General features: G+C 43.7%; 1 protein-coding gene across 2 annotated transcripts; it reads right to left on the bottom strand.

Annotated features, from left to right (window-relative positions):
• Nucleotides 1–12,060: 12,060 nt before the first annotated feature.
• Nucleotides 12,061–21,959, bottom strand: LOC130604780 (organic solute transporter subunit alpha-like). Of its 2 annotated transcripts, XM_057419644.1 has the most exons (8): nt 21,873–21,959; nt 20,442–20,593; nt 20,252–20,325; nt 18,501–18,659; nt 15,422–15,533; nt 14,419–14,565; nt 12,999–13,104; nt 12,061–12,530 (listed from the first exon to the last, which is right to left on the bottom strand). In XM_057419644.1, exons 1-8 carry the CDS (start codon nt 21,949–21,951, stop codon nt 12,343–12,345), a joined length of 1,017 nt encoding a protein of 338 aa, XP_057275627.1. In that variant the 5' UTR covers nt 21,952–21,959; the 3' UTR covers nt 12,061–12,342. The 2 variants fall into 2 exon arrangements, with proteins under 2 accessions (XP_057275627.1, XP_057275628.1); XM_057419645.1 differs by lacking the exon at nt 18,501–18,659.
• Between the last annotated feature and the right edge of the window lie 4,876 nt (nt 21,960–26,835).

The raw sequence follows: 26,835 nt of genomic DNA, 5'->3' as shown, positions 1-26,835 counted from the left end.
TACTCTGCATGACTGAATCCTCCTAGATGGCAAATTGCAGCATGTCTTTAAAATGCTCCAACCCCTCAGCACCACAGACTGTGGAATTAGGGCAGTGAATTATGTTACTTCTTTGTACGAAATAGAATCTTTTCCTCTGTCTGTCACAATGTCCATCAACAGTGTAAAAGAACAAATCCCTGGGACAGCCATGACAGGTACTTCATTACAGGTGCAAGGAGAAAAGAGGAGATGTAGGCATGTTCTCTCTAATTGTTGGCAAAATTCTCTAAAAGCTTTAATTTGAAGGAAACAACATACAGTATAGAGATCACTGATGGCCAAATTTAAGGACTGTTCCCAAACGAAGACTGGGGGAGATTTCACATTAAGCATCAGGAACAGTATCTCCACAAACATTTGGCAGGTAGCATGGCTCCATAGGGTGTATTTGTACTGTGCCATGGTTGGTTGGTTGTGTTTTGGTTTTTTTTTTGAGTACTTGATATCTTCATTATTCCCATTTTGGCCTAGCTCTAGGCTGGTCGCATGGGCTGAAAACCTGCTGGAAGCTGAGGAGTGTTAGGTGTACTCCTGAAACACATCATGACCTTAAGCTTCCCCACCAGAGTGCTCATAGATCAGCCCTCTGGGCAGCCCCAGGCATTATTAGAAACACGATTAGGAGATTTGCCTTACAAATGCTGATCCAATTTAAAACATGACTCCAGGCTGGCAAGCTGTAAAAATGCATCTCCAAGGAGTTATTTGCTTTGTGCCAAGCAGAGGATAGACTTTGACACAAGCTGGGGAACCAGCTCTGGGTTCTGGCACCAGTGGTTCCACTTAGAGGGCAGAGTTCAAGTATGTGTATATGGATTCATGGCCTGTAGACAGTCTTGTGTCGTCAAGGCTGAAAGTCAGAGTAAAAGGTGCAGTACAAGTAACTTCATTGAATTTGTGGGGTTTTTGCAACACAAAGGTAGGCTGTACAGTAAAGATGTCATGCCCACCTGGCAGGACTAATACAGCAAGAACAACTGAAATTTCTGCCCATCACCTGGTTTGAGATGCGTTTTTTTCTCTACAGGGATGGTTAGAAGGAAAACCACTTTGATTACTGCTTATGTTATCAGTAGCAGTGATAACAACAAAAAGTCCTGCTAAATAATTGGGGAGTGTAAATAAAATGATGGAAGGATACAAATGTTCTGTAAAATTGCTCTTTCAAAACAGTGTCCAAGAGGGGCTGCACAATGTATTATTTTCCCCCCAGATAAATCATACATCCCCCTAACCTTGCAGCTGTGTGACTGCTACTGGAGTGACAAGCCAGATTCATAGCACTTTTTGCAGACATTCCTCAAAGCAGCTGAAATGAGCCATTGTCCCAAATTAAAGATGAAAAGACTAATTTAACTGTAACTAAAGGCAGAGAATTGTAGAATCACAGAATGGTTTGGTTTGGAAGGGACCTTAAAGGTCATCTAGTTCCAAACCCCCTTCCACGGGCAGGGACACCTTCCGCTAGACCAAGTTGCTGAAAGCCCCATCCAACCTGGCCTTGAACACTGCCAGGGATGGGGCAGCCACAGCTTCTCTGGGCAACCTGTGCCAGTGTCTCACCACCCTCACAGGGAAGAATTGTTTCCTACTATCTAGTCTGAATCTACCCTCTTTCAGCTTAAAGCCGTGCTAATAATAAATTGGAAGCTTACCAATGAAGACAGGAAACTGCAATAAAAATACAAGGTACACAGCAGAAGACTGTGCATCAAAGAATCCCTTGTCTCCCGTGGGAGAAGGTCTCCGGCGCAGCCCAGCACCTGTGCCGCAAGGTAAGGAAGCGCAGTGCGTTGTTTAAGTGTGCCATCTAGTGACTGACGTGGGTTCGACTGAGGACTGCCTGTGGGTAAGTCGCGACTTGCCGCGAGCGCCTACCCATAGGAATTCCTTGACTTTCTATTCTTCAGAGCATCTGCATGTCCCAGATGTTACGCTGGATGCCTCAAACTGCTGTTGCTGGTAATGTGATTATTGGAAAGTTAGGAGGGAGGGGGTTCACCTTTCAGAAGCTACTTGTTCTTAGGTGGAGTCACTGAGCATTCGGCAGTGATAGTCTGTAAACTCCGAAATAACTGCCTTACCCTGTGGGCACTACGTTCCATTCCTCATCTGAGAAGAAATGTGAAACGACAGGGGGAGGAAGGACAGTGACACACAATTATTTAATCATATTCTTTTCTACCTTTCTAACCAGAGTGGGGATTTACCTCAAATACAATGATTTTGCCTTCATGAGCAGAAGAAAGTTCCTTCTCAAGGTATAGTACTGCAGCCCCTGTAAAAACTTTAGAATAAAATAAAATAAATTACATTAAATAAATTTTAAAATAAATTAAATAAAAATAGACTGTAGAATAAAAAGAAATTAAATATTAGTAAAAACAGGTTAAATGAGGCTGAGACTTGCTGGGGAATGATAGCTATTACCCCTGGTGACTGGCCCTGCTTCATCAACACCTCTCTGGTAGCTCCCTTTCCCTTGCTCTGTCAGCCACTTCTGCACATGCTGTTGAAAACTGCATGTTAGCTTTAAAAAATAATCAAGTTAACTTGAGCTAGCTCTTACTGATGTATGGAACCACCAAAGACCAGACAAAACAGGCTTTTCTTGGGGATATGCAGGATGCAGATGTTATGTATCAGAAGGAAAAATGAGGCATTTTGCTCATTGAGATCACAATGGGGGATGCTTAACATTTTTTTTCCATGAGAAATATTTTATTTTTCTGATAATTATTTTCACAATTTAAAAAATTCACAGCTGTCATAATATGTCCTGGAAAAGCAAAATGGGTATTGGTTCCCTGCTAAATAATATTCGAAACACAGGACAGTGTAGATTACAAACCCAGATTTTCTTCTACCTGCAATATAAGGCAAACAGAAGGAGATGCAAGAGACAGAGGGAACACCACATTGCACATGCTTGCCATTTTTAACTGTTACGAGTAGCTGGAAAAGAGGGAAAACTCTGCAAGTAGCTCAGGGATGGAGACAGCTGTTGTATGGTCAGCTTGTAGCTTCCCAGGAATACAAGAATTTAGAGACGGGAGAAGGTGGTCAGTGAAATTTTATTAATCATCTCTCACTGCAGATTTTGTGACAAAATTACAGGGGTTCTTCACCCACTTTTAGGTGGAAGAAGAATGCAGAGAGAAGAAAAGAAAATTTGGACATAATTAATCACATGACATAATGGAAAACCAAGCAGGTAGTTGGCACTTAGTCACACCTGCCTCACCTTTCCTTAGGAGAGGGTTTCTACAGAGATCGCTTACTCATGTGGAGGGAAAGCACTAGTAGCAAGGCTTGTGTTAGGCAGCTACAATTGTTTACAGAGAGGATTTGCCTTAGTGTCAGGGAAATCTGTTTAGACTGTTGATGGAAATCCAGCTTGAGTATTGGATAAAGGCTGTAATATTAGCCAAATCCTATTAAACTAATAAAGATTTCAGATCACTTCCTCATAAAGAAGCATTCAAAGGGTGGGTTTAAGTCTTGAAAATTAAGAAAGATAAATCCAAATTAAATCCTTTTAATCTCTCTCAATTTATCAGCATTCTTTCCTTGAGAGGGAGACAGGCTAAAAACGATGATGGGGCTGTTGGTACGCTACTAGCATTGTCTGTTCTTTAACATTACAAAAGCAATTCAAAATCCCATTACCATCATTTCAAGAAAAATCTGAATTCACTCCTTTCCAATGGATTATAAACAGAGTTTTTCTGAAGAAGCTGTAGGCAAGGGCACCATATGGCAGAGGCAAGGCTAACTTGGGAGCTGTTTCTTATGCTAGTTGCTGCCTTGTAATATGAAGACCTGCATTGGCTGTTCAGGAGTTGGAGGATCCGAACAAAGCACGTGCCTGTCTGTTTCCTTCGAGGGGATGCTATCTGCTGGGCCAATGCTTAACAAAAGGTCAATTTACATTAAAACCAGAGAATGGCTTGATAGCCCCAGTGGTGATTTGGAAATATCAGTATAAAACTTACAGTCAAATAATTTCTATGTTGGATCAGACATAACTCCCCAAAACCTTCATTTGATATGCTCAACTTAGTATTCATATGTCTTTAATATCTGTTTTGCATGTCACTCAATTTAATCTGTACAAGTGGTTAAAAGTAGATGAATTATAGGAGGCAGTTGTGTGTGTGTGTGCACATTTGACATCCACAATTTGCTGGTAAAAGAGCAACTAACATTTAACTCATTACTATTTTTAAGAAACTACTACTAGCTTCCAGAAGCTGCTTGATTTTCTGATGCATAATTATACTGACAGCAAAGACCATTGTAATGTCACAGCCACTTACCTTAGGGCTTGGAGCTGCCTTGGGTCCTCAGCAGGCAGCCAAACAAGGCGTCATCTCACCAGGGGACTTTTTCAGACATCTCCCGTTTTGGTGGTAGGGGCCATTTTTGCCCCTGCAGGTGGGACACTGCAATCTTTAGGCCTCCAAGAAGAGAATTTCAAAGGGAAGAGGGAGCATGAAATAAGAGGTTGCCTAATAGAAAGAAGCACATAACCAAAAGGATGAGAGAGGAAGAGAGAAAGAGTTGGTTGAGCTTTATCTCCTTAATGTTATCCACAGGCAGACCACAGGCAGGACTCCTGTCTGGCAGATAACCTGATGGCTTTGATTTTCCTTGCTTGTGCATTTGGGTTCCTCAGCAACTTCCAAGGCAGCTGGCACGACAGAAAAAAATGAGCCCCCAGTTGCCAGGTGTGTCTTTTGTAACACAATAGCTGCTCAGTCAGAACTGGAGTGAAATGGCCAATGTGTTTCTTGTGAAATAAGGGTTACTTGGCCAGAGCTTGAAACTCGATCCTTTTTGGAAGTAAAAGATAAGTTACGCAGAGAAAATAAATAACCTCAGAAAAACAAGCAATAATCTCCAATTAAAAACATGAATTTTAATGTATTAGCCTCTCAGACTCACTTGCTTATGCTCTTTTTCACGTTACGTATGAGCAAGGAAAAGGGGATGCTCTATATGAGAGAGAGACAAGAAGATGCTCTCACAGTTCTGGGAATCTGACATAGGAAATATTGTCTATAACCAAAGCAACTGATTCAGATGTTAACAATTTCTCCTGAAGCACAGAAGCAGCAGCAGATGATGTCATGAACAAAAGTAGGCAGCTGATCAGAAACAGAGCAAAAGAAAAATGGATATGAGAATCACAGCCCAGAATTTCAGAAGCAACAGTAATTCATAAGCAATGAGCTATAAAAAGCAGAACTGACCGAGAAGGGGAGTCGTCATCAGCTCGCATGAAAATGCAAATCCCTACCACCTGTGTGTAGCATTTCTGGCAGCATGAATGCTACTTGATGGGCATAGACACAAATCACAAATGCTTTTTCTGTGAAAGAAGAAATGCAAGCTCTATTTACGTTCATCAAAAAAAGCTTTGAGAGAGAATGCTCTGAGCAATTAAGGTACTGGAAGTGTTCAAAACAGGTTATCCAAGTTGGAGACATTAATCCAGTAAGAGAATTCCCAACTGCTGACTCATATGTACCTGAAACACAATTCCTATCTCAGTGCAAACAGTTGCCATAGATACCCATGGACATTGGAGAAGACAGGGCAGAAAAACCCACATTTTCCTCCTAGATCTTTGCAGGGCAGCCTTCCTGCCTAAAGGATGCTGCTTGATGAAGCCTTGGTAGATCAGATACCATTTAAAGCTACCCTACCTTTGCTGGCTTGTTTTTTTTTTTTGTGGGAGGCTCTGCTTGAAGGTCTTAGGGGTGTAAAGGTGATGCTAACTGTGGGCGAGCAGACCTCATTTACCGCACTCTGTGTCACTGTGCCTGTGGCCAAACTGGACTGCTTCTAGACTAGACACGAGTCCAGATTATACAGCTGTGTTCTGCTGCATGCTGCCTGCTTACATGGAATGGACTCTTCTCCTTGGTAGCTGTCACGTCACACCCATCTTGTCAATAAGCCACAATATACTCACACCAGCAGGACTAAGGACACCCTTGGGTGCAGCTGACTCAACTACCAGAGATTAAATCCCTCTCCCTTGCAAGCTTCATGGTGAGAAGTCACTAATGCTCTGAGTTGTACTAGTGCTATGGTCTAAGCTATAAAGGTAGTATTGTTTACCAGAAATAATACCTGGTTTAGACCAGCTAATATTATGTGATAAGACATAGAAGTGGTGATGATCAGGTTATATCAATAGCTGAAACTTTAAAGTAGAAAATTTGTTTGTGTTTTCCAGCTACTTTTGTTTCTCCCATGTACACATCTGCTTTCCGAATTAATTGTCCTACCTGGATACCCTTTCTTTCTAAATACTATAGGTCATTCACAGTCCTAGGAATGCCCTTGAGGACTAGAATATGGCTTTCCTGGAAACATACATTTTAAATCTTGCAGAATTTAGGCTTAAGCCCTAGTCTAAAATGATGATTTATGATCGCCTTTTAGAGATAATAGATGCAAGTAATAGTGCAAAAGTCTGCATTGACATGAAGAAAAAAGCAATAAATGTAGCACCTTTCAAAATGAAAATATTACTCATAGCCCTGGAACATAAGGGTTCAATTTTTCAAAATTAAAAAGTACAACTCTGCAGAGAACCAATCTAAATATATACCAGAACACCCTACACAGCAGATACCAATACTGAAAGGATAGTGATAGAGCTCTGAGGAAACCAACCACGCCATTTTCATGCCAAGGAAATTAGTCCTTCTACCATTAGCCTTTACACAGGCTTTGATGTTATACCATGTGTTAATTATTTCCAAATCACAAGTGCAAACACTCACCCTGATTGGAAAATTAGCAGATTTCAAACTCAGGTAATTTCCCCCTAATGAGGAACTTGTTGAACTGAATTTAACAATTAGCTCACACCCTTTGCTGGCTGGCTATGGCAAGGCTAGAAGGAAACACATAAACTCGCCTCGTTCAGCAAATAAAGGATGAATATAAATTCAGAACTTGTTTTCATGCTTTTCTAACTCCTCCTTTTTTTCCTAAGGCAGTGGTTCTCAAAGGGTGATAAAGGAGAAGGTGCTGCTCATAGTCAATAGTTCTCCATTGTTCTGTAACCTTCCTCCTCTGGGTCATTTCATTGGGGTGCTTTTTGCTATGTACCAAGCTTCTGCACCATGGATTTTGCAGCTTAAAAGAAGAATAAAACTTATGATTTATTGGTCAATATTCACAATGTGTAGATAGAGCTAACAAGCTAATGTGCTTGCCACCCTGATAAAGGCACCCAAGGAGTCACTGTTGGCTGGGCAGCCTTCAGTCACAAAGGGAAGGGAAAGGTTGGCTTCTGCTGCTGCTTAGATCACTGACGTTGCTAAACTGCCATCCTCAGGCTACTTGGTCTTGTTTCTATAGGATTTTGTATGTTTTTCATGGGTTTGCTCTTGAAGAACCCTTGAGCTACTTGATTATCTTTTGTCAACACTGTTCCCTTCTCCAGCAATCTTAACCTTTCTTCTCATGGCTCTGCTCTGCACAATGTCTTGCAGCACTTTCTCACAGCTTAACAGTTCTATCAGATGTCTGAATCAATTTCAGCCTGTATAAAAATTATGCCTTAGATCCCAGAAGTCATTTGTGATCTAGTGCCTGAATCCCTGGAGGGGAAACTGACACTTTTCAGCTGCTAAATTGCATTAAAGGAAACAAAAGTAATTTTATCCTACCTTTAGTTTTCTACATATGCTGGACCCTATCTGCATAATGAATGCTGGGCAGTCAGGTCTTAAAGGAGGTGGCCTGTTTGTAATTGCAAAGGGAAGAGATATACACAACTGAAAGGGAAATTGCCTTCGGTCAATTCTTCTCTCTCCCTAGAACTGGCCCAAACCATCCAAAATATTGCCAAAATGTAAGTCTGATTTCTTCCACAAAAATGTAACTTCTGCAGCCTGATCCTAGCTGATACAAGGATGTTTAAGGAGATCTGAAACAGCAAAAGGTCAGTAAATCTGCCCACTAGATTTGCTAGCAGTAAATCTAGCCCTCTTCCCCCAGATTGTGTCTTAAAAATAGGAATCCATTTTACCTGGGAGCTAGGGAGGTGCAAACAGATTCATGATCTGTCCTGAAGGAACACATGAAGGGCTGTCAGTCAAAGCAGTAGCATTCAAACTGTCAGCAGCAGTCACGCTTTGTTTAAAAGGGTAAGGAAGTCAAGTGGCAATGGATTAAAGAGGTTGCTGCAACAGACCTGTTCTAGTATTTTCATTAGCTGTGTAACAAATGGCTGCTGTCTTCCTCTCTGTTATCCATGTCTTCTGAGCTTCTCTACTGCTTACACTAAATCTACCTATTCCCTGACTTGTTCTATTTACCACTGTAAATACCCAGGCACTGCACCTTGACTGAGCAGGCTACAGCTATTGGTCTGAGCCAGAGGTGGGCAAGAATTTCTTAATTAAAAATGAGACCTCCATGACTGTACACAGTAGAAAGAAACGTCTTTGCTGCCAAACCCAAAGTCTGCTTAGATTCAATATGGTACATTTTATTGCTGAAATATGTCAGCTGAAAATCACATTGCACATTAACATCTATCCAAAAGCGTAACAGCTCATGATACCTGTGGCAAAATCAGGCCCACACTGGTGTTAACAAGATATATTTACCAGGCACTTCAGAGACAAGACAGATACAAGACCAACAGTGACATGTGAAGACTTCTGCTGCACCCCAGCAGCTTCCTTCACTGGACTTACAGAGACTACCACTTCTCCATACACTCCATCTGTTTTTGAGTGCACTATCCATGCTGTAGTGCATAGATCTTCTCTTCCATGCCACAGATCCCAACCACCAATGTATGCCCCTAGCAGAACCACTGCAGGAAACATTCAGCAGTAAAGCTCATTGGTCTCATTTGCTGTAGTAATGGATGCCTTTTCCACAGCAATTCACAAAGATCCTTTACAAACTCAAACTATTTTGTTTTCCAATTTTGAAGCTGCTTGAACTCATAGCCAGCCATTCCCAATGCCATTATGAAGTTAAGCACTACTCTGAAAGTCTACATAGCTACCTGTGGCCTAGACTACACTGATAGAAAGCAACATTAGGAACATGTTAATAGCCATAATGTGAAAATATATTATGAAGATTACTTGTGTTAAGCATATGTTATCTGATCCCAATTAATTCTACTGACACACTCTAATGCAGAGTGAAAATTTTCACCTAAATCATTTTTCAAGGGGAAAGCGCAGATTCTCACACATTAATGCAGCTCAAGAATCTGTATTGATTTCCCTGACTGCCTACATAGAAGAAAGATTCAACATAAAAATTGTTGCAACCACTTCAAAACAAAAATAATTAATTTTTTCTACTGTAATAGAATCCTTCAATTGTTAAAGAAAGTATTTTCTCTGACCTCAATCAAAAAGCAGAAAACATGTTTTTAATTTGGCCCCTTTTCTACTTCCAGAGGGTTCACTACCTCTTTTCAAAATACTTAAATTTCCACCAACTCCCAAACTGAAAGCATTTTTTTAAATTCAATGTAAACTTAAAATAAATCCCCACTATCTGCAGGAGTAAGTCCAGAGGAGGACCATGGAAATCATCAGAGGGCAGAAGTACCTGTCCTATGAAGACAGGCTGAGAGAGCTGGGGTTGAGAGCCTGGAGAAGAGAAGGCTCTGAGGGCACCTTACAACAGCCTTCCAGTACCTAAAGGGGGCCTGTGAGAAAGATGGTGAAAGACATTTTGGCAGGACCTACAGCAATAGGACGAGGGGTAATGGTTTTAAACTAAAAGAGGGCAGATCCAGACTATATACGAGGAATAAATTTTTATGATGAGGGCAGTGAGGCACTGGAACATGTTATGCAGAGAGGGGCTTCCCATCCCTGCAAACATTCAAGGTCAGGCAGGGGACTCTGAGCAACCTGATCTAGTTGAAGATGTCCCTGCTCATTGCAGGGGGTTGGAGCAGATGACCTTTGAAAGTCCCTTCCAATGCACACTATTCTATAATTCTATCTGCCTAGCTTTGCCCTAATGGTAAGTTATATTTGCGACGATATAGGTTAACATCTTTCCAATACGTAACATTTTTGCAGCCACTGTATGGAATAAGCATTCTTGTTGCTTGGATTGGGTATTTACTTTAAGGGATTGTACTAGAAGAGGATAGATAAATGTTAGTATACAGCACTGCACCTCCCATCCCAGCAAACGGAATATCCAAATGCTTACTAACCACAGTATCATTTTATAAATTGGAGTGAGCTAATCCAAAGCAATTAGGTTCATCCAAGAACATCAGGATCATTTGCAAAAATTAAAAATGGTTTATGCAAAACAGAGCAATGGGTGTGAATTAAAAAGCTCCTGTAATACCTGAAGTCCTACTGAATGCCTGGGCATGTCAGACTTGGGGGGAAGAAGCTGGGGAGGTAAGAATTTCTTGAAAGAGATTCTGCAGAATCACAGAATCGTTTAAGTTGGAAAAGACCTTTAAGATGAGTCCAACCGTTAACCCAACACTGCCAAGTCCACCACTAAACCATGTTCCTAAGTGCCACTTCTACACTTATTTTAGATACCTCCAGGGACTGTGAGTCAAGCACTGCCCTGGGCAACCTGTTCCAATGCCTGACTTTTTCTTTCAGTGAAGAAATTTTTCCCAATATCCAATCTAAACCTCCCTTGGCACAACATGAGGCCATTTCCTCTCATCCTTACTTGGGGGAAGAGACTGACACTCTCTTCACTAGGCCTCAGCAGTGCCCAGTACAGAGGGAAGATCACTGCCCTGGCCCTGCTGGCCACACTATTTCTGATACAGGCCAGGATGCTGTTGGCCTTCTTGGCTGCCTGGGCACAAGCTGGGTCATGTTCAGCTGGCTGTTGATCAGCACCTGCAATATTCCTTTCAATCGCACTAATCCCCACAGACAACCATTAGCACAAGGATCCTGAGAATCATTATTCCCATTTTCCATGCAGGGAGCCAAAGCAGCAGGTAACATCACAGAACAGTGGCAGAAGACATCTCATACTCTAACTCCTACTTTCTTTTTCCAGGCTAGTGACAGAGAATCTGCCATCCTAGGAAGATGTGGTGGTTTGAGCCCAGCCAGTAACTCAGCACCATGCAGCTGCTCACTTACTTCCCCTCTCTTCCCCCTGCTTTCCAGGCAGGATAGGGAGGAGAATTGAAAGAATGTAACTCCCGCAGGCTGAGATAAGAACAGCCCAGTAATTAAGGTATAACACAAACCACTACAGCTACCACCAATAGGAATAATGCTAAGGGAAACAAACAAGGGGAGAAAATATAAAACTAAAAGAGGAAAAGGAAAAGAGAACAATAAACACAAGTGATGCACAATACAATCTCTCACCACCTGCCAACCAATATCCAGCCAAACCCAAGCACCGACTGGTCCCTTCCGTGTAACTCCAGTTTATATACTGGGCATGACTTGCTGTGGTATGGAATAGCCTTCTGCGTAGTTTGGGTCAGGTGTCCTGTCTCTGCTTCCTCCCGGCTTCCTGTGTCCCTCCTCACTGGCAGAGCATGAGAGACTGAAAAGTCCTTGATTGGGGTAAGCACTACTGAGCAACAACTAGAACATTTGTGTGTTATCAGCACTGTTGTCAGACTAAAGCCAAAACACAGCACTGCACCACCTAATAGGAAGGAGAAAAATAACTTACAGCTGAACCCAGGACAGAAGAACATCTGCCAGGGACGTATTTACAAACAGCAACTGTGTATTTATCAAGTTAGGAGGTGAATTGCCAAAGAATGTGAAAAGTCTTGACCTAAAGAGATCATAATTTCTGTAGGTGGAGAGCCCAGACAGGTTTGGGGATTTCAGAACAAACATATGCAAATGTATTTACTTATCAGAATAAGCTATACTGAGTTTATGGCACAGAGTGAGAGCTGATAAATGTTAGTGGAGGAAGGGTGGGAAAATGCTGTGTTGGACAGAGTAAAGAGATGAACAGGAATGACTCTGGATTAACCCTAAATCACATTGTGAGACAGTTTGGCCACCATTGAGTGCTCAATAACAGCATAAAAATACATGGTATAAAATCTTACTAGATTACATGGTACAAAACCACTCACATCATGTATGTATCACCAGAGAATAAAGGGGTTATCTTTCCACTAGTGGCCCTTTCAGTACCATAGCTCACAGGCATTTGTGTCAGAAGTTGTTCCAACACGGACAGTGGTTATTTGTGATGCAAGAATGTGCAAGCTCCTGAAGCTGAGCTTCCAGCGCCACAGAACAGGAGCACAGAGGTCTTCTAAACCCTTGGCAATCCATCTTCAGTAACTGTGCCATTTAGGATAATCTTTGGAGTCTGCTTGTTGTCCCCAGCTTCTTCAGCCTTACACTCCAGAGGCTCTAGGTCGTTGTATTTTCTCCGATAGACCACCCTTGAGATGAGGGTTATCAGAAACATTTCCATTATGAGGAGCTGCTGGGTCATATCTGCCAAAAAAGGGAGGCAAAGAAAAGCCCCCAGAAGGGGGAAATGACTATCAGAGACAAAATACCTGGCTTATTCATTTTCATCTGCACAAAAGGAACAAGCTTCACCACCCTGTCCCCATAAGGGAGTGTCTCTCAGACTTGGCAATAAAGTCAGTTAGAGAATCGCCCATCAATAAGCATGCAGTAAGTTATATATGCAAACCCCAAGGGATTTAAGAGTAATTATGCATGTTGGCTTCTTTTCCTCTCATTTCTGACTCCAAATCTTCTCATTATCAAGTTTTTCTCTGCAACTATGACACCTATAAAAATTCTGCTACTGTCTTTTTAAGTAAAAGCTGAGATTTTCCAAAAGCTACACTATCCCAGGAGATTTTGGGAAAACACCAGATATCACAATTAGCAACACTGAACTGGCACCTTTATAAGTAATGAAGAACATACATACTTCACAAAAGAACTTACATGCTCCTCTTGCTGAAGAGGAGAGTGGTGGAGCGCAGGGTATGATTCTTTGTGTGGCCAAGATGTTGATAATGGATGTCTGTAGGTGGTTTAGAATGAGAATAAACTGCACCAGAAAGAGAAAACAGATGCCTCAGCCACAAGAAAAAGGTTTGCAGTTCACACAACAATAGTGCTTTCATAACAGACCCTCTATTTGCCTCATTCCTCCTTTCTGGCCTTCTCTCTCCTCCCATCTACCAGCCGGCTGCCTGCCAATCTGCAGAATTCATCTTTAGGTCAGGATGATCTTGTTCTGAATGTGAATATTAAACATCTCCTTGGAAAGTGTTTCTTCTCAGCCCTCCACTTAGGAGGTACAATATATACAGACCTCCCAGCTGGGCTTTCAAAAATTACTGAGCTCTGAATAATAGGGAACAATGCTTTAAGGTCTTCCTATGACCTCATGTTCTTCCCTAGTGGAGGAAGGACCAAAAGAACATCTTTTCTGTTATCTCCACTTTTTGTCACAGCAGGGAGATGTGGTGCTCCCCAAGTTATATAGACTGTCTTTTTTGCTGGAAGGGATGAAGGACTCTTCACGGATTAGGTTCAGCAACAATCACACATCATATTACCTGCTATTTGCTGAGCTAGGACCTTGGAGATACCAAAGTGTCTCTCACCCTTCTGGGTGTAACTACCTGAGTATAAACCCTCTCATTAACAGTATTTGCCATCCTAAAACTGGATTCATCCTAATGCAGCTTTGCAGGTGGAACTATCCTGTTTATTGCATTTATAAGTGCTTGCTCATTTACTTCACAGAGACCTAAGTTCACCAGTCTTTCTCTATGTCCTATTCAAGAAGGATGCATACCCAGGGATTCCACTGTACTCTCCTCAGGGTGATGTGGAAGATGGTGGCCCTGTCCCTGGGCTAATCCCAGTCTAACCTATCTGGCTCTGTTCCTTACTATTTAATGATTCCCAGTCAGTATTTTCATTTATATCTAACTTGGAAGTACAGAATGACCAAGAAAAATGATGCTCTACATCCTCTCCTAGTTTAAAAGTACACACCCGCATTTTAACATTATGTTTTGGGATACTGCATCTACAAAACTTCCTTTGAGTCCCAGAGAAGGTGCTGTTTTGACTTCAGTTGCCTAAAGATAAATGGGTTTTAATGTGTCTTTCACATCTCCAGCACTCCTGAGAGACTAGAGGTAAATCAGTTCAAGCTGAAAATGAACAGCAGCCAAGGAGAGCGCTTCAAAAGGATGCAGCTTTAATTAGGTAAAAATATGACTTTGCATAGGGTATTTAATGGGGAAAAAAAATTACCATAACTTCCCAACAAAGGACCAAGAACCAGAGAGACAATGTTGTATCAGTAGTTAAGGGAACTTCTCATCAGAAATATTAAACTTCTCACCTGATAAAGAGCAAACTTTGGGATGATCTTCTTACAGATAAGGAGAGTCCTAACTTGCTGAAACATGATTGCAACTGGCCACAGAGCAATAATGGTGAGGACACCAACCACACAGCTTATCCATATTGCAGCTCCTTTGGTTGATACCTGAGAAGCAAATCAAACAACCACACCTATAAAACTTTACCGTGCTTTTTACTATTTCCAGGAAGAAGCTGTGAACAACTGGATGATGCAAATGTTGAAATGCTTATTGCTGTCTCCATGAAAGCTGAGGGCGGTGGCAGTTGCTGGGGTTGCATGGGGAAACTGCACAGTACCTGGAGTGTACTCTCACCCAGCTGGCACAGACCTGTCAATCTGTTCAGCCTGGGAAGGTAACAAGTGACACAACCCCTCAATCTGACCCCAGCAGCACCTGGGGCTGCTCAGCAGCTCATGAAAACAAATGTAGCATGACATCTCAAAGGGGTCATCTATTTTTTACCAACAACAAAAAAAAGTGTTAGTTTTAATCCGAGTTATCCATGAGGTGGAAAATTGTTAGCAGACAGAGACTGCTCCATCATCTTGCAGCTTACATGGTGCAAAACAGAAGAACAATAGTAACTTTTTTACTTTGCACAGAAAAACATGAAATTAGGCTTCCTGTTTACATGCCAGTACCTACATTTGTTTCTTAAGGCTACACCTTACAAAACACAGGGCATGAACATCCCACAGGGCAACTTGCACTCCTATTATTCTAACCATACAAACTGGGAAACATACTGTAGCACAGTCTGATGCTCATCTCACCCCGATGCCCAGTTTCTTTCCAAGACAAGCCAGGAAATGGAGAGTCTGGGGGAAGGCAGAAATTATGTTTCAGGGTCTCAAAAGAATACAGAAAGGACTCACTTGGAAGTGCTCACAGATGTCACAGTTTAGTTGATCAAGATACTAACAACAACCCTAAAACCTATAGATTTGTAAAGCATCTCCTATAAAAATATTTACTTACATTGTAAAGGGTGTAATTGCCATTAGTCCAAAGCACTATTGATAAAAACATGAGCACAGGCCGAAGGAAAGCAAACTGAAGGGTGCCCAGCTTCAGCCAAAAGAGGCTTCGCCTGTCCAGGAACAACAAAGGAAAAAATCACATAGGCTGAGATCTTATTAGCAACTTTAATAACATTATTTTTTTTGATACTGTCAACTGTAGCGTGTGGCTAAAATCTGGGGAGGAACAGCTTTGAGATTAGAAAATCCTTCCAAGAATCACCCAGCAATTATTTAATAGTCTCCACAAAAACAGTACTTTTCTATTCTGCAGCCATTACACACTAACCAGAGCTGGGCAAAACATGATGTCTTTCCCTGCCCTGAAGCTAACCAGAGAGCCAGTAGCAGTATAACCGGTTCTGAACAATAATGCTGCTTGCTCTTGCCTTGTTGCCTTACTATTCCACTTCTCCGGTGAAACTGGGCAGTTGAGCCTTCCTGTTCAGACACTTCCTAGCCCTGTGGTAGATCAAGAAAGGGAATCCTACTGACCTAGGTGAAAGGTTTTCAATAAATCATTAATACTGTCATGTAAGCACCTGGCTGTGCTCCTCTGTATTCTAACAGAAGAAAGGAACTATCTTTACTATCTTTCACTTGGCAAATTGCTCAAGGACAGCAGGACAGCTCAGGATTTCCTTACTTCTGTCAGGATAAACTGGGTCCAGGGCACAGCCCAGACACAATAACCTAGCCAGCCAGCATTAAAGGCCACCAGGAAAGGGGCAGATGCACTTTCTAACAGAGGGCATGAAAGCTGACTGACATGAACTCTCCTTCAGTCTTCAGAGGACAAGCTGTAGCTCCTATGGCTGGCTCACATTTCAGTCTACTATTGTGTATTATTTCCCATACTGACAAGGTTGTCTTCACTATAGCTCCTTGGGCCCTTAAGACTGCCATCAGAGCTGCCCCAGCAAACAACAGGCTGCCATTCAGTATGCTACAGGATATAGCCATGAACCTGGAATGATACAAATTGCTCAATGAATATATGTAATAACAACAGGATTATGAACAGCCCAAACACATGTGAAAAGGCCTGCAACTGGCCAATCACTAAGTGTGTTTGCCTATTCAAAGATTTCTTATTCCCAAAGGGCTTTAAAGAACAGTTTGACAGTGTAGTCACTGCAACACCACAAGCTGTTTCCCTTGTCAAACACAGGTCTTAACCCTGGGACCTGTCCTGCCACATCTCTCCCCATTTTATGTCTTGTTACTTTGCCTCATCTGCCTACTGTACCTTGTGAGCTTTCCCAGCACTGCTTGGTAGTACATGTTTCTGAAAGGCATGAATCCCGCCCTTGGAGCGGCTCCCTGTTTCCCCTGAAGGTACCTACAGGAGGAACATGAGATTGACCTTTGCCTGGTACTGCCTGCTCAGATTTAAAAAACATCCTACCCTGCCAGGGGGAAAGGCAAGAAGTTAGAAGTGGAGACAACAGATGGGTTTCCCAGTGCTGCAGAAACTGGAGAAGGAGCCCTAGGCCCTCTGCAGAACAAAAAACCTTAATTTTTTAAACAGACAGCTGTCCTTCCTCCCAGCAGTAGTAGGTACTACTCAGCTCTTGAATGAAGCTGATACTTGTTAAGGCTATCCTGCGTAAGCTGCCTCTGGACTGACCAACAGGAGGGCACAGTAGAGGAACTGCTTCCAAGCTCCCAGATACTACAACCTATACAGAGCGTGACAGACATGTAAGGAAAACCAGATATACTTGTGACACATTAGATCTACAGCACAGCTCTGTCCCATGGCATTTCTTCAGCTCTGACTGTGAAATGAGCCTGAACCAATAGTCATTAAAATAGGTAGGATTCATTTACAGCTATATCAGTAGTTGCTGATTTTACATCATTGTACTACATCCAGTTTTGGAGCTACATTTTTCGGCTGGTTTATTACCAGTTATTCTCAGTGCCTCCAGAATGTAAATAATTTGTAGTATTATTCCATTAAAATAAAATGATGGAAACAATAGTTTAAATTACAGTACCAAATGAGGCAGTTAAAAGAAGAATTATTACAATAGAAAACAAGAATTTTTGCAAAGGCATCATAGGCAAACTGCTATGTTGCTTTCATTTAACCAGACCATGAAGTCCCTCTGGTCCCTCTGACACACTAATGTCCAGGCCTTCATGGGAAAGTCTCTGTCTTGCAGTCCTTCAGCTTTTGCTTTTCATGAGAGAAATATTCTCATACTCTGTGAGTACGAAAGCCCTGGGAAATACATGAGGCTTGCAGGCTGTGATGTGGTATGTAAATGATAGCGACACTAGCCAGAGGAAGGGCCCCACTGCTCAAAGGAGACAAGGTTTATACTATGCTATATTGGCTCCTGTAAGTGCAGCTCTCCAACCTTACCCCACTCCTCAAAGATGCTTTAATACTAAGTTTAGTAGAAGAAAATATTTGGTTTTGCCACACCAGACAACGCCACCTCTTAGAGATCAAAGCTTTCCAGGAATCACATCCATTTCTTGTTCTAAAAATTATTTTAATCTGAAGTAGCTTTAAAGTCAAAATCAGAATAAAACATTTCAATTTTATCAAAGTAAGAGAAATTTTCTTTCAAAGCAGCCTCAATTTGACAATTTGTGAAAAATACCTGTTTTGGAGACATTTATTCCCTTCTGGAACAAAAAGAAACTGAAATCTCTATTATTAGGTTTTCTGAAGTACAAATTTCTTCTCCCACACAGCACTGCTATTACAGAAATGGGTTCTTGGAAGATAATGGGATTAGTTGGGGAGATATCACAGTGCTCAACATCACTGTGAGTGGAAACACCGCACTGGGTGAAGTTGAGAGAGCTCATCCTCTCTACTCCTATGCAAAATCCTGCAATATAAGACTTGAATAAATTACTGGTGATGTACAGCCCCAAAGTGATGGCACCGTTTAAAAGAGCCGGCTTGCCACTGACTTTCAGGAAGTGGGGAGGCCCTTGCTTTAAGCGTGGCCTTGCCAAGTGGGATGAATTCCAGCAGCCCTTTTCCAGCTGGGAAATCTTAAAGGGCAACTCACCTAGTGATGCGCACACGAGGGAGGCAAAGGCAGCAGCAACAGCAGGGACCGGTGCTGATCTTGAAGTGACCATTTTCAAACCGCTTGAGGAGCAGCTTTTGACCTCCACAATCTTTAATCATCATCATCAGGAACTTGTGGATAACTATGGCAAAAAATCTAGGAGAGAAAGAAAATGCCAGCTTGAGTTTGCCTGTGTGTCTCTCGTATGCCTGTGCAGGCCAGTGCTGCCTTCTGTCCATGCTTTTTACAGCCTGTGCTTTGCAATCAACAGAAGTTCCACTGCTATCTTTGAAAAACCTTCCACTTTCCATCACCTCAGAGTTAGGAGCTGACCTAACCTAACGAAAACCAAAAGATGAATAAACGGAAGTAGGGAGCAGGTATGGAATTTCCCAAAGCCACAATGGTAGCTGATGGCAGTCAGTACTAAAGTAGAGGGTTTTCTGGCCCAAGCCATTATGGCCATGTTTTTCTATCAGTTATCTAGTCCTTGCTCATCCAAACTTTTTAGAAGAAGTCCTCTCCCTCCTCTAAAAAAAAAAAAAAACCAAACTGCCACCCAACAACAAACATCTATCTATACATACATAAATATATAAATATACATATATATATATAATTGAATGTGCTATCTCAGTCAGCGTGTGGTTCCTCTCCAGCCAAAGCTGATCCAAGCACTGACTGCCGCAGCCCTACTTCTCCCTCCTTCACCAGCTACACATTCTCAACCCTTCCCAGGAGCTACAGATTGTGCAACCGCCCTTTCCTCCCTGTCTCAGGCTGATTTAGGGATTTGATTCACTGAAATCCAAACTCTCCAAACAAAAGAGGTCCTCTTCAGCCGCACTGACTCCCTAAAGGAGCTTCCTGTGCAGCTGAAGACTATGGGGTAGTGGATTTGAGGGGACAGTAACCTGCAGCTTGGGCAGGGGAAGGGGAGGGTGGATTCAAACAAACTTGAGGTGCCATAGGATTGGATCCTTGGAAGTTCCTGGCAGTCTGCACTACCTGCACAAATTGCTGCAAGGTAACAGTGTTCCCTGATGCTATTTTCCCTCCTTTTTTACTCTACGCTCTTAGTAAATGCAGTGTGACATGGAGTGTGAGGTGAGATTATTCATGACAGTCTGAGACACTGTCCTGTAGCAGGTTCAAACATCATCCCAAAATCAACTGTGGAGTGTCCAAGGCCACAGCATCCTCCCCACCCTGCTCTGCCTACCAGGGCTGCACCATCACCTCCAGAAAGCAAGGACCCCATTTCTCCCTTCTCCTTTGTGTGTGTCAGAGCTGTCATGCTTGTACATAGAGTGCTTTTATCAGGACAACCGTGGAACATTTTTACATCGATATACTCATCAGAGGTTCACTTGCCACCACTAATAATAGACCTCCATGGCTCATCATTAGTGAAAGTGCAGAGAAGTCGTCACAGGTCAGAATCTCATTCCACATGACACGCAGAGAAAGAAAGAGTACTGCTTCGAAGCTCCTGTCAATCTGAGGGATCAATTACATGTGAGTCACAGATCTTTCATATCGAGGCTCCCACACTGGGGGACTGTAGCACTGGGAACTGCTTTGGCATTTTCCACCTGCCAGAAAAAGCTGCCAAGAGATTTCAACTCGAACCAAAAATTACTAAATTGTTAAATTCACAAAATGACTGTGTTTACCAAGAGCAGAGGATGTTTAAAGGGAAGAAATTCAGGGTTTGCACAACATCTAGAAACAAGGAGAATACTCACACTGCTGCTGTGAAATCTGTAAACATCGTTGAGCGAGGAATCCACATGCCAGTGCATGAAGTAGTAGCGATCACCTACAAGGAAAGGGAAGAGGGTTGTTCGAAGGGCAGAGATAAAGCAGGTTCATGTGGATTTTCAGGAAAACCCCATTTTCAACATTCGATTTTATCTCTATTCCATGATAACTCACTGGAGCTGCAGCATTAACCCAAATGATGATTGATCTTTTGGAGGAGGGGATTTTCCTGTAGATGTAGACCGCTTCCTCTATAAACACCAGATTGGCAATTAGCATCATCAGAGTCAAGATTGCAAAGAGAAATCTCCCTGGTAGGTCAAGGCCTGCAGAGACATTAAATAAACCAGTTCTGATTTATTTCATAAGCATTCCAAACATTTAATGTAAAGACACCATCTCTGAGGGGCTTGTTAGCCCCATTCCTGCAAGGAGATGCACTCATTGTTAGCTAGATAGATAGACCATTGGCTTCACAGGATGATTAAAATATTTAAACTTAAGTTCATGACTACATCTTTCCAGGATCCACAGACAATATATCGAAAGAATATGCTTCCATAGCCTCAAAGCATTACACAAAAGTCCCATGCAGGAAAATGAAGTTCCATAATCTAAATGTATTTAGATTAATGTAAACATATAACAGAATATAAATAAGTACATAGTGCATAAATAAATAAATACAGTAAATACATATTCTGGGAACTTTTCCAATCAGACAACAAATACATTATTTACAACAAAAAATATGTTTACTCAATATTAGTTCTTTGTTTCCATTGCATGTTCATAGGCATCTTTGGGCATAACTTCATTTGGCATGCAAACTCTTTTAGAGGCTCAATGGAAGTTTGTGGGGAACAAACAATGGAAGGATAAGCCTCTGATATATCTAGCCTGAGATAAAACTTGATGCCTTCACCAAATTCTTTTTCACTTCTCCCTTGAAGTTGTATATGGGTATCGACATTTACCTGGGGCTGATGGTTGAGGTGTATTTTCTTGCAGGAAATGTGTTTCTGGAGTCAGAAGAAAGCACTGCACTGAAGTCGTGTTTACTTCAGAAGGTGATGCTCACCCCTGTTACCAACTCCCATTGTGGGTGTAGCCTATCTAAAGGCTCACCGAGAGTGCCTGCACAGGTGAGCCTCTGCCCTAGCCTCTTTAACCTCACCTGCTTCAAAAAACACTTCTGGACCCGGCTGCAGGTGGAGCAGTTCACACCTCACATCGCAACCCTCGGGGAAGCCTGAGATCAGGCCCGGGTGTATGGGATAGGGCAGCGCTCGGCTCGGCAGGTACCGGGATCCCCGCCGCTCACCCTTGCTCTCACACCCGCACTCGCGGGCTGGGGGCCGTGTTGCCCTCTTTCCCGCACCCAGCGGCAGCTCGGCCCGCTGCCAGGCAGGAGCGGCCGCCGGCCTCCGCCCGGGGATTTCCTCGCCAGGGAAGAACGGCGGCGGCAGGGCAGGGGCAGGACCGGACCGGGGCCGGACATCCACCCGCCGCGGGTTGCCCGGCTTGTTAGCGGCTGTCCGGGCAGCGGGCAGCCCCCCTTTTCCCTTACGCTGCCCCCTCGCCCCTGCCCGGCTTCGCACTTACTCTGGAGAAGCTCCTGCGAGTAGGGCGGCTCGCTGGCGCCGCAGGACGGGTGCAGGGTCCCGTTGGCCTCACCCTCCATGGCGGCGCGATGGCGGTGCTGACGGGAAGAGGTTCGGTGCCCGCCTGCTGGTCCCCGGTGACGGCGGGAGCCGCGATGCGCTGCCCGGCTGCTCGGAGCCGCCGAGGGGCGGTTAATGATTACCCCGGGGCACGGTGGGCTGGGCCCGGCCTCCGCTCTGCCGCCTGGCGCCCAGCGGCCCCGTGCACTGGCGGGTGGGAGCCGCGGAGCGATGGGGACCAAGCAGAGGAGCGGGCTGGGTTCCCCTGTGCACCCAGCCAGGCCAGAGCAGCCCCTGCGGTCTCTGCCTGCGGAGGCAGATGGTTGCCTGGTCTGTGTACCAGACGTTCAAAGGGCTTTCCATGGGGCCTTCATCAAAGACTTGCCGATAATCTTGGCTTCGGTGGAGTGAAAAGCTGCACCACCTTCTGCTGAAGGAGAGCACCCTGAGGGTAGGAACAAACTGCGAGATTCTCCACTCCCTACATGCTTCACGTGCTGGAAGGACCCCTGCTGCCTGAGCCTTTTCAGGCTGTAACAAAGTGATGGAGTTTGGTGACCCGTTGAATTGTTCTGGAGAGTCAGACTGAAAGCTGTCCGCAAGAAGCAGCGGACAGATGGTTACAGGGCTGCGAAGCAGCAGGTAACACGCTGTATTGGTAAACGCAAAGGAGTGTTTGGGGTGGGGAGGACAGCCCTAACTACCCATGCAGTGATGAGCTGTTGGCACTCAGGGAAAACATCTTGGGGCCACAGTGGATTGTCTTCAGAAATGACGGCTTGAAGAATCCTGACGACTGGAAAAAGGGAAACATAACCCCCATTTTCAAGAAGGGGAAAATGGATGACCCAGGGAATTACAGACCAGTCAGTCTCACCTCTGTGCCTGGCAAAATCTTGGAGCAGATTCTTCTGGAAGGCATGCTAAGGCACATAAAAATCAACAAGGTGCTTGGTGACAGCCAGCATGGCTTCACTAAGGGGAAATCCTGCCTGACCAATCTGGTGGCCTTCTGTGGTGGGGCTACAGAACTGATGGACAGGGGTGGAGCAGTTGATGTCATCTACCTGGACTTGTGTAAAGCGTTCGGCACTGTCCCACACAACATCCTTGTCTCTAAATTGGAGAGACATCAATTTGATGGATGGACCACTCGGTGGATAAAGAACTGGCTGGATGGCCGCACGCAAAGAGTTGTGGTCAATGGCTCAATGTCCAGCTGGAGACCAGTAACGAGTGGTGTCCCTCAGGGATCAGTGTTGGGACCGGTCTTGTTTAACATCTTCGTCGCTGACATGGACAGTGGGATTGAGTGCGCCCTCAGCAAGTTTGCCGATGACACCAAGCTGTGTGGTTCGGTTGATACCCTGGAGGGAAGGAATGCCATCCAGAGGGACCTCGACACGCTTGTGAGGTGGGCTGATGCCAACCTCATCAAGTTTAACCATGGCAAGTGCAAGGTCTTACACCTGGGTCGAAGCAATCCCAGGCACAGCTACAGGTTGGGCAGAGAAGAGATTCAGAGCAGCCCTGAGGAGAAGGACTTGGGGGTGTTGGTTGATGAGAAAATGAACATGAGCCGGCTTCAGTGTGCGCTTGCAGCCCAGAAAGCCAACCGTATCCTGGGCTGCATCAAAAGAAGCATGACCAGCAGGTTGATAGGAGGTGATCCTGCCCCTCTACTCTGCTCTTGTGAGACCTCAGCTGGAGTATTGTGTGCAGTTCTGGTGTCCGCAACATAAAAAGGGCAGGGAACTGTTGGAACAAGTCCAGAGAAGGGCCACGAGGACGATCAGGGGACTGGAGCACCTCCCATATGAAGACAGGCTGAGAAAGTTGGGGCTGTTCAGCCTGGAGAAGAGAAGGCTGCATGGAGACCTCATAGCAGCCTTCCAGTATCTGAAGAGGGCCTACAAGGGTGCTGGGGATGGACTCTTCACTAAGGACTGTAGTGATAGGACAAGGGGTAACGGGTTAAAACTTAAACAGTGGAAGTTCAGATTGGATATAAGGAGGAAGTTCTTTACTGTTAAGGTGGTGAGGCACTGGAATGGGTTGCCCAAGGAAGCTGTGAATGCTCTGTCCCTGGCGGTTTTCAAGGCCAGTTTGGATGAGGCCTGGGTGACATGGTTTAGTGTGAGGTGTCCCTGCCCACGGCAGGGGGATTGGAACTAGATGATCAAAAGGTCCTTTCCAACCCTAATGATTCTATGATTCTATGAATCAGCATGACAGAAAATGGAAAGGAAGGCCAGGAATTAGTGGATAAAGAAGGGGAGACATAAACCAGCTAAAATACGTGTGGAAGCCTCCCTTCATCAAGGTGCTGTTCCAAGAACTTGAACAGATTTGGGGAAGATTTAGAATTTAGGGACCTTGAGACATTTGAGGGCACCATGGACCCTTGTGGTAGAAGCTGCCATCTTGCAGTTTTCACAGGATTCCCAGAGGTTTTGTGGGAAGGACAGGCTGGACATTGCAATGCTGCCAGCAAGAGCACACGGATGCAGAGGAGAACTGAACTGGTCAGTGGCTAACATCAGCAGGTACTTGACTAAGAAAAAGCAGATCTCTTCCAGTGAGACAGGATTTGGCAGCAGCACAAATGAAGCTACTGGCAGCTGTTCTGTTACTGGCAGAAGAGCTCAATCGCAGACTAAAGCCGTTTATCTTGAGTCTTCCTTGGCATTGTTGTCATTGCCTTTATTGCACTGAAAGGCAAAGAGGAGAGCTTTACAGTTTCACTGGAAGGGATGTGGCAATAACTGGCTGTTAGAGTGTGGTATCTGCCCAGTCTTCACAGGCTGCTGGGAGCATCCTGCATCCAGCACATCTTCTGCTGCCCAGCTGCAGAAAGACGCAGGCAAAATTCCTGAAATATCATTCCAGTTTATTTCCTATTTGGAAGTGTGTTTACTCACCCTGAAGAAACAGTTGCTACATTTTCTAACAGTTTGCTTGATTTTCTTATCCAGGTTTTTGAGGGTGATCACATATTCCAAAATGTGACCAAAAGCTCAAATTAGGATTTGATAAAACGGAAAGATGGCCCAAGGCCCTTGAAAGTTCTTCCTAAACAGAGATGACAGGATTCACATCTGCTGCTATTTTGGTCTCCAGGTCCTTGTATTCCCTGAAAGCTAAAAATAACAATCCCTTTCCTGTGAATCCTTTTTTCAAATGAGGCACATTTGGCAATGCTTTTGTTACAGAAATTCACACATCAAGTATAGGAGTGATAAAACTCATGGATATTTTACCATATTTCAAAGAAAACCAGAGTCTGCTTTGACTTAAGAATCCCTTGAAGAATCTATACTGTAACAATTTTAGACCTGACAGTGGTACTTTAGTCATTCAACAATACCAGTGTGGAGCAAATACTGCAGCATAGACTGGATGTGGTGCTGGAAAACTTCCTGTCTCAAACCTATGGAAAATACACAGCTTGAAGTTTTGAAGTTAAGGATTAATTCTCAGCTGCTGTTATAGAGATTCATCCTATTCTCTTTCCTACTGGAGTCTCTTGCACAGAATAGTCTGAAAGCAAACCCATAAACTTACTGTGATTCCTGTTTGTTAGAAACACCGTTTGCCAATTTTGGTTCAGACATTAGATCCATTTCCTTAACTGCTGCTGTACATCCAGCAGGAGCGTGCATCACCTCTTCCTCACATTCTGGGCTATTTCTTGGCAGCAGTATTTGCCTAGCAGTCCTTAAATTTAATTAATAAAATTGAAGAACATGCCATGACCTCTCTGCTACCACAGTTGGAGATCTGCTGCCCTGTGCATGCTTTCTTAACACAGGCTCTTCATCAGTGCCCTCTTCACACTGGCCTCTAAGCCAGATGTCAGGTGTCTACACCAACAGCAAACCATTTGAATCCCCAGGAGCCTAAGTACATTTTCCTCCCAGCTTCACTATTCCATTTTTTTGTTTAACCTTTTAGTTTAAAACATAATATTTGCGTCAAAACCCCCACTTTCAGCAGCAGAAAGTATTTATAAATGGGTCACCTTTCTGTTTAGATGCATCAAGAGATTTTCACAGTTCCTCAGAATAAAACCCACCTGTGAATGCAGTTCCCTGCCTCTGTTTGCCAGAGGCTTTTGAGTGCTGTGTGTTCAGCCCCCTTCCAGGCAGTGTACTGCTCAGATTTGTTCCTTCACAAGGAACATACGTCTTCGGTTCTACTCTTTTTTTAAAGAGCACTGCAGATGTTTCATCTTCCTTCCACTTTTTGAATTATTTCCATTTTCCCATGCCTTTCAGCTCTGTTGAACAGGATGCCTCTTGTCGTTGCCCCCACAGCATGCAGTCTGGAGGCACTGATGCCATCTGTGGTTCCCCCCTGAAGGAGGTATGCTGGCCTTAAGAAGGTGACACAGCTGCTCTACCCCATGCTGGTGGGCCAAGCCTATGGACAGAAATCCTGATGTCAGCCCTGGCTCAGCAACTGAACAGGAGGAGATCCTGCAGGCTATCACACAGGACAAGCTCCATTGCAGAGGATATATAGGAGAGGCTATCCATATTTTGGTTATAGGGAAGTCCAGCAGACATTCTCATCATCAGTGCAGATGGAAATACAGATGGGAAATACAGTCCTCTTTCTTGGGGGGTGGGGGGAAATTTTTGTTCAGCTGAGTTCAAGCTAACAAGAAAAGATTGTGTTAGAAAAACAAATAACTTTTCAGTGCCATAGGACTGTATCTCAGATTTCTCACAAGTTTGGATACCCAACCAGCTAAGAAAAGCCCCCTAAAATTGGCCAGCTTCCAAAGGCATGTACCCATTTAATAATGAAATTAAATCCCTTTTCCCAGCTTTAGCATATTATACAGTGAACTTAAATGCAACTTGGCCTTTTCCACTATAAAGCCACTGACTTTTCACCTT

Source organism: Pezoporus wallicus, unplaced genomic scaffold, assembly GCF_028554395.1.
Source record: "Pezoporus wallicus isolate ANWC-B61680 ecotype Strahan unplaced genomic scaffold, APGP_CSIRO_Pwel_v1 contig_5767, whole genome shotgun sequence".
NCBI classification, from domain to species: domain Eukaryota; kingdom Metazoa; phylum Chordata; class Aves; order Psittaciformes; family Psittacidae; genus Pezoporus; species Pezoporus wallicus.
Note: the sequence above shows the minus strand (reverse complement) of the source record. Positions and strands in the feature narration are given on the sequence as shown.

Coding starts and splice junctions, on each gene's coding strand:
- LOC130604780 (XM_057419644.1), bottom strand. CDS start 21,951: ATGGAGGGTGAGGCCAACGGGACCCTGCACCCGTCCTGCGGCGCCAGC. Junction 20,326..20,441: donor GGGTTAATGCTGCAGCTCCA/GTGAGTTATCAT, acceptor CTTTCCTTGTAG/GTGATCGCTACTACTTCATG. Junction 18,660..20,251: donor ACAGATTTCACAGCAGCAGT/GTGAGTATTCTC, acceptor TTTCTCTCCTAG/ATTTTTTGCCATAGTTATCC.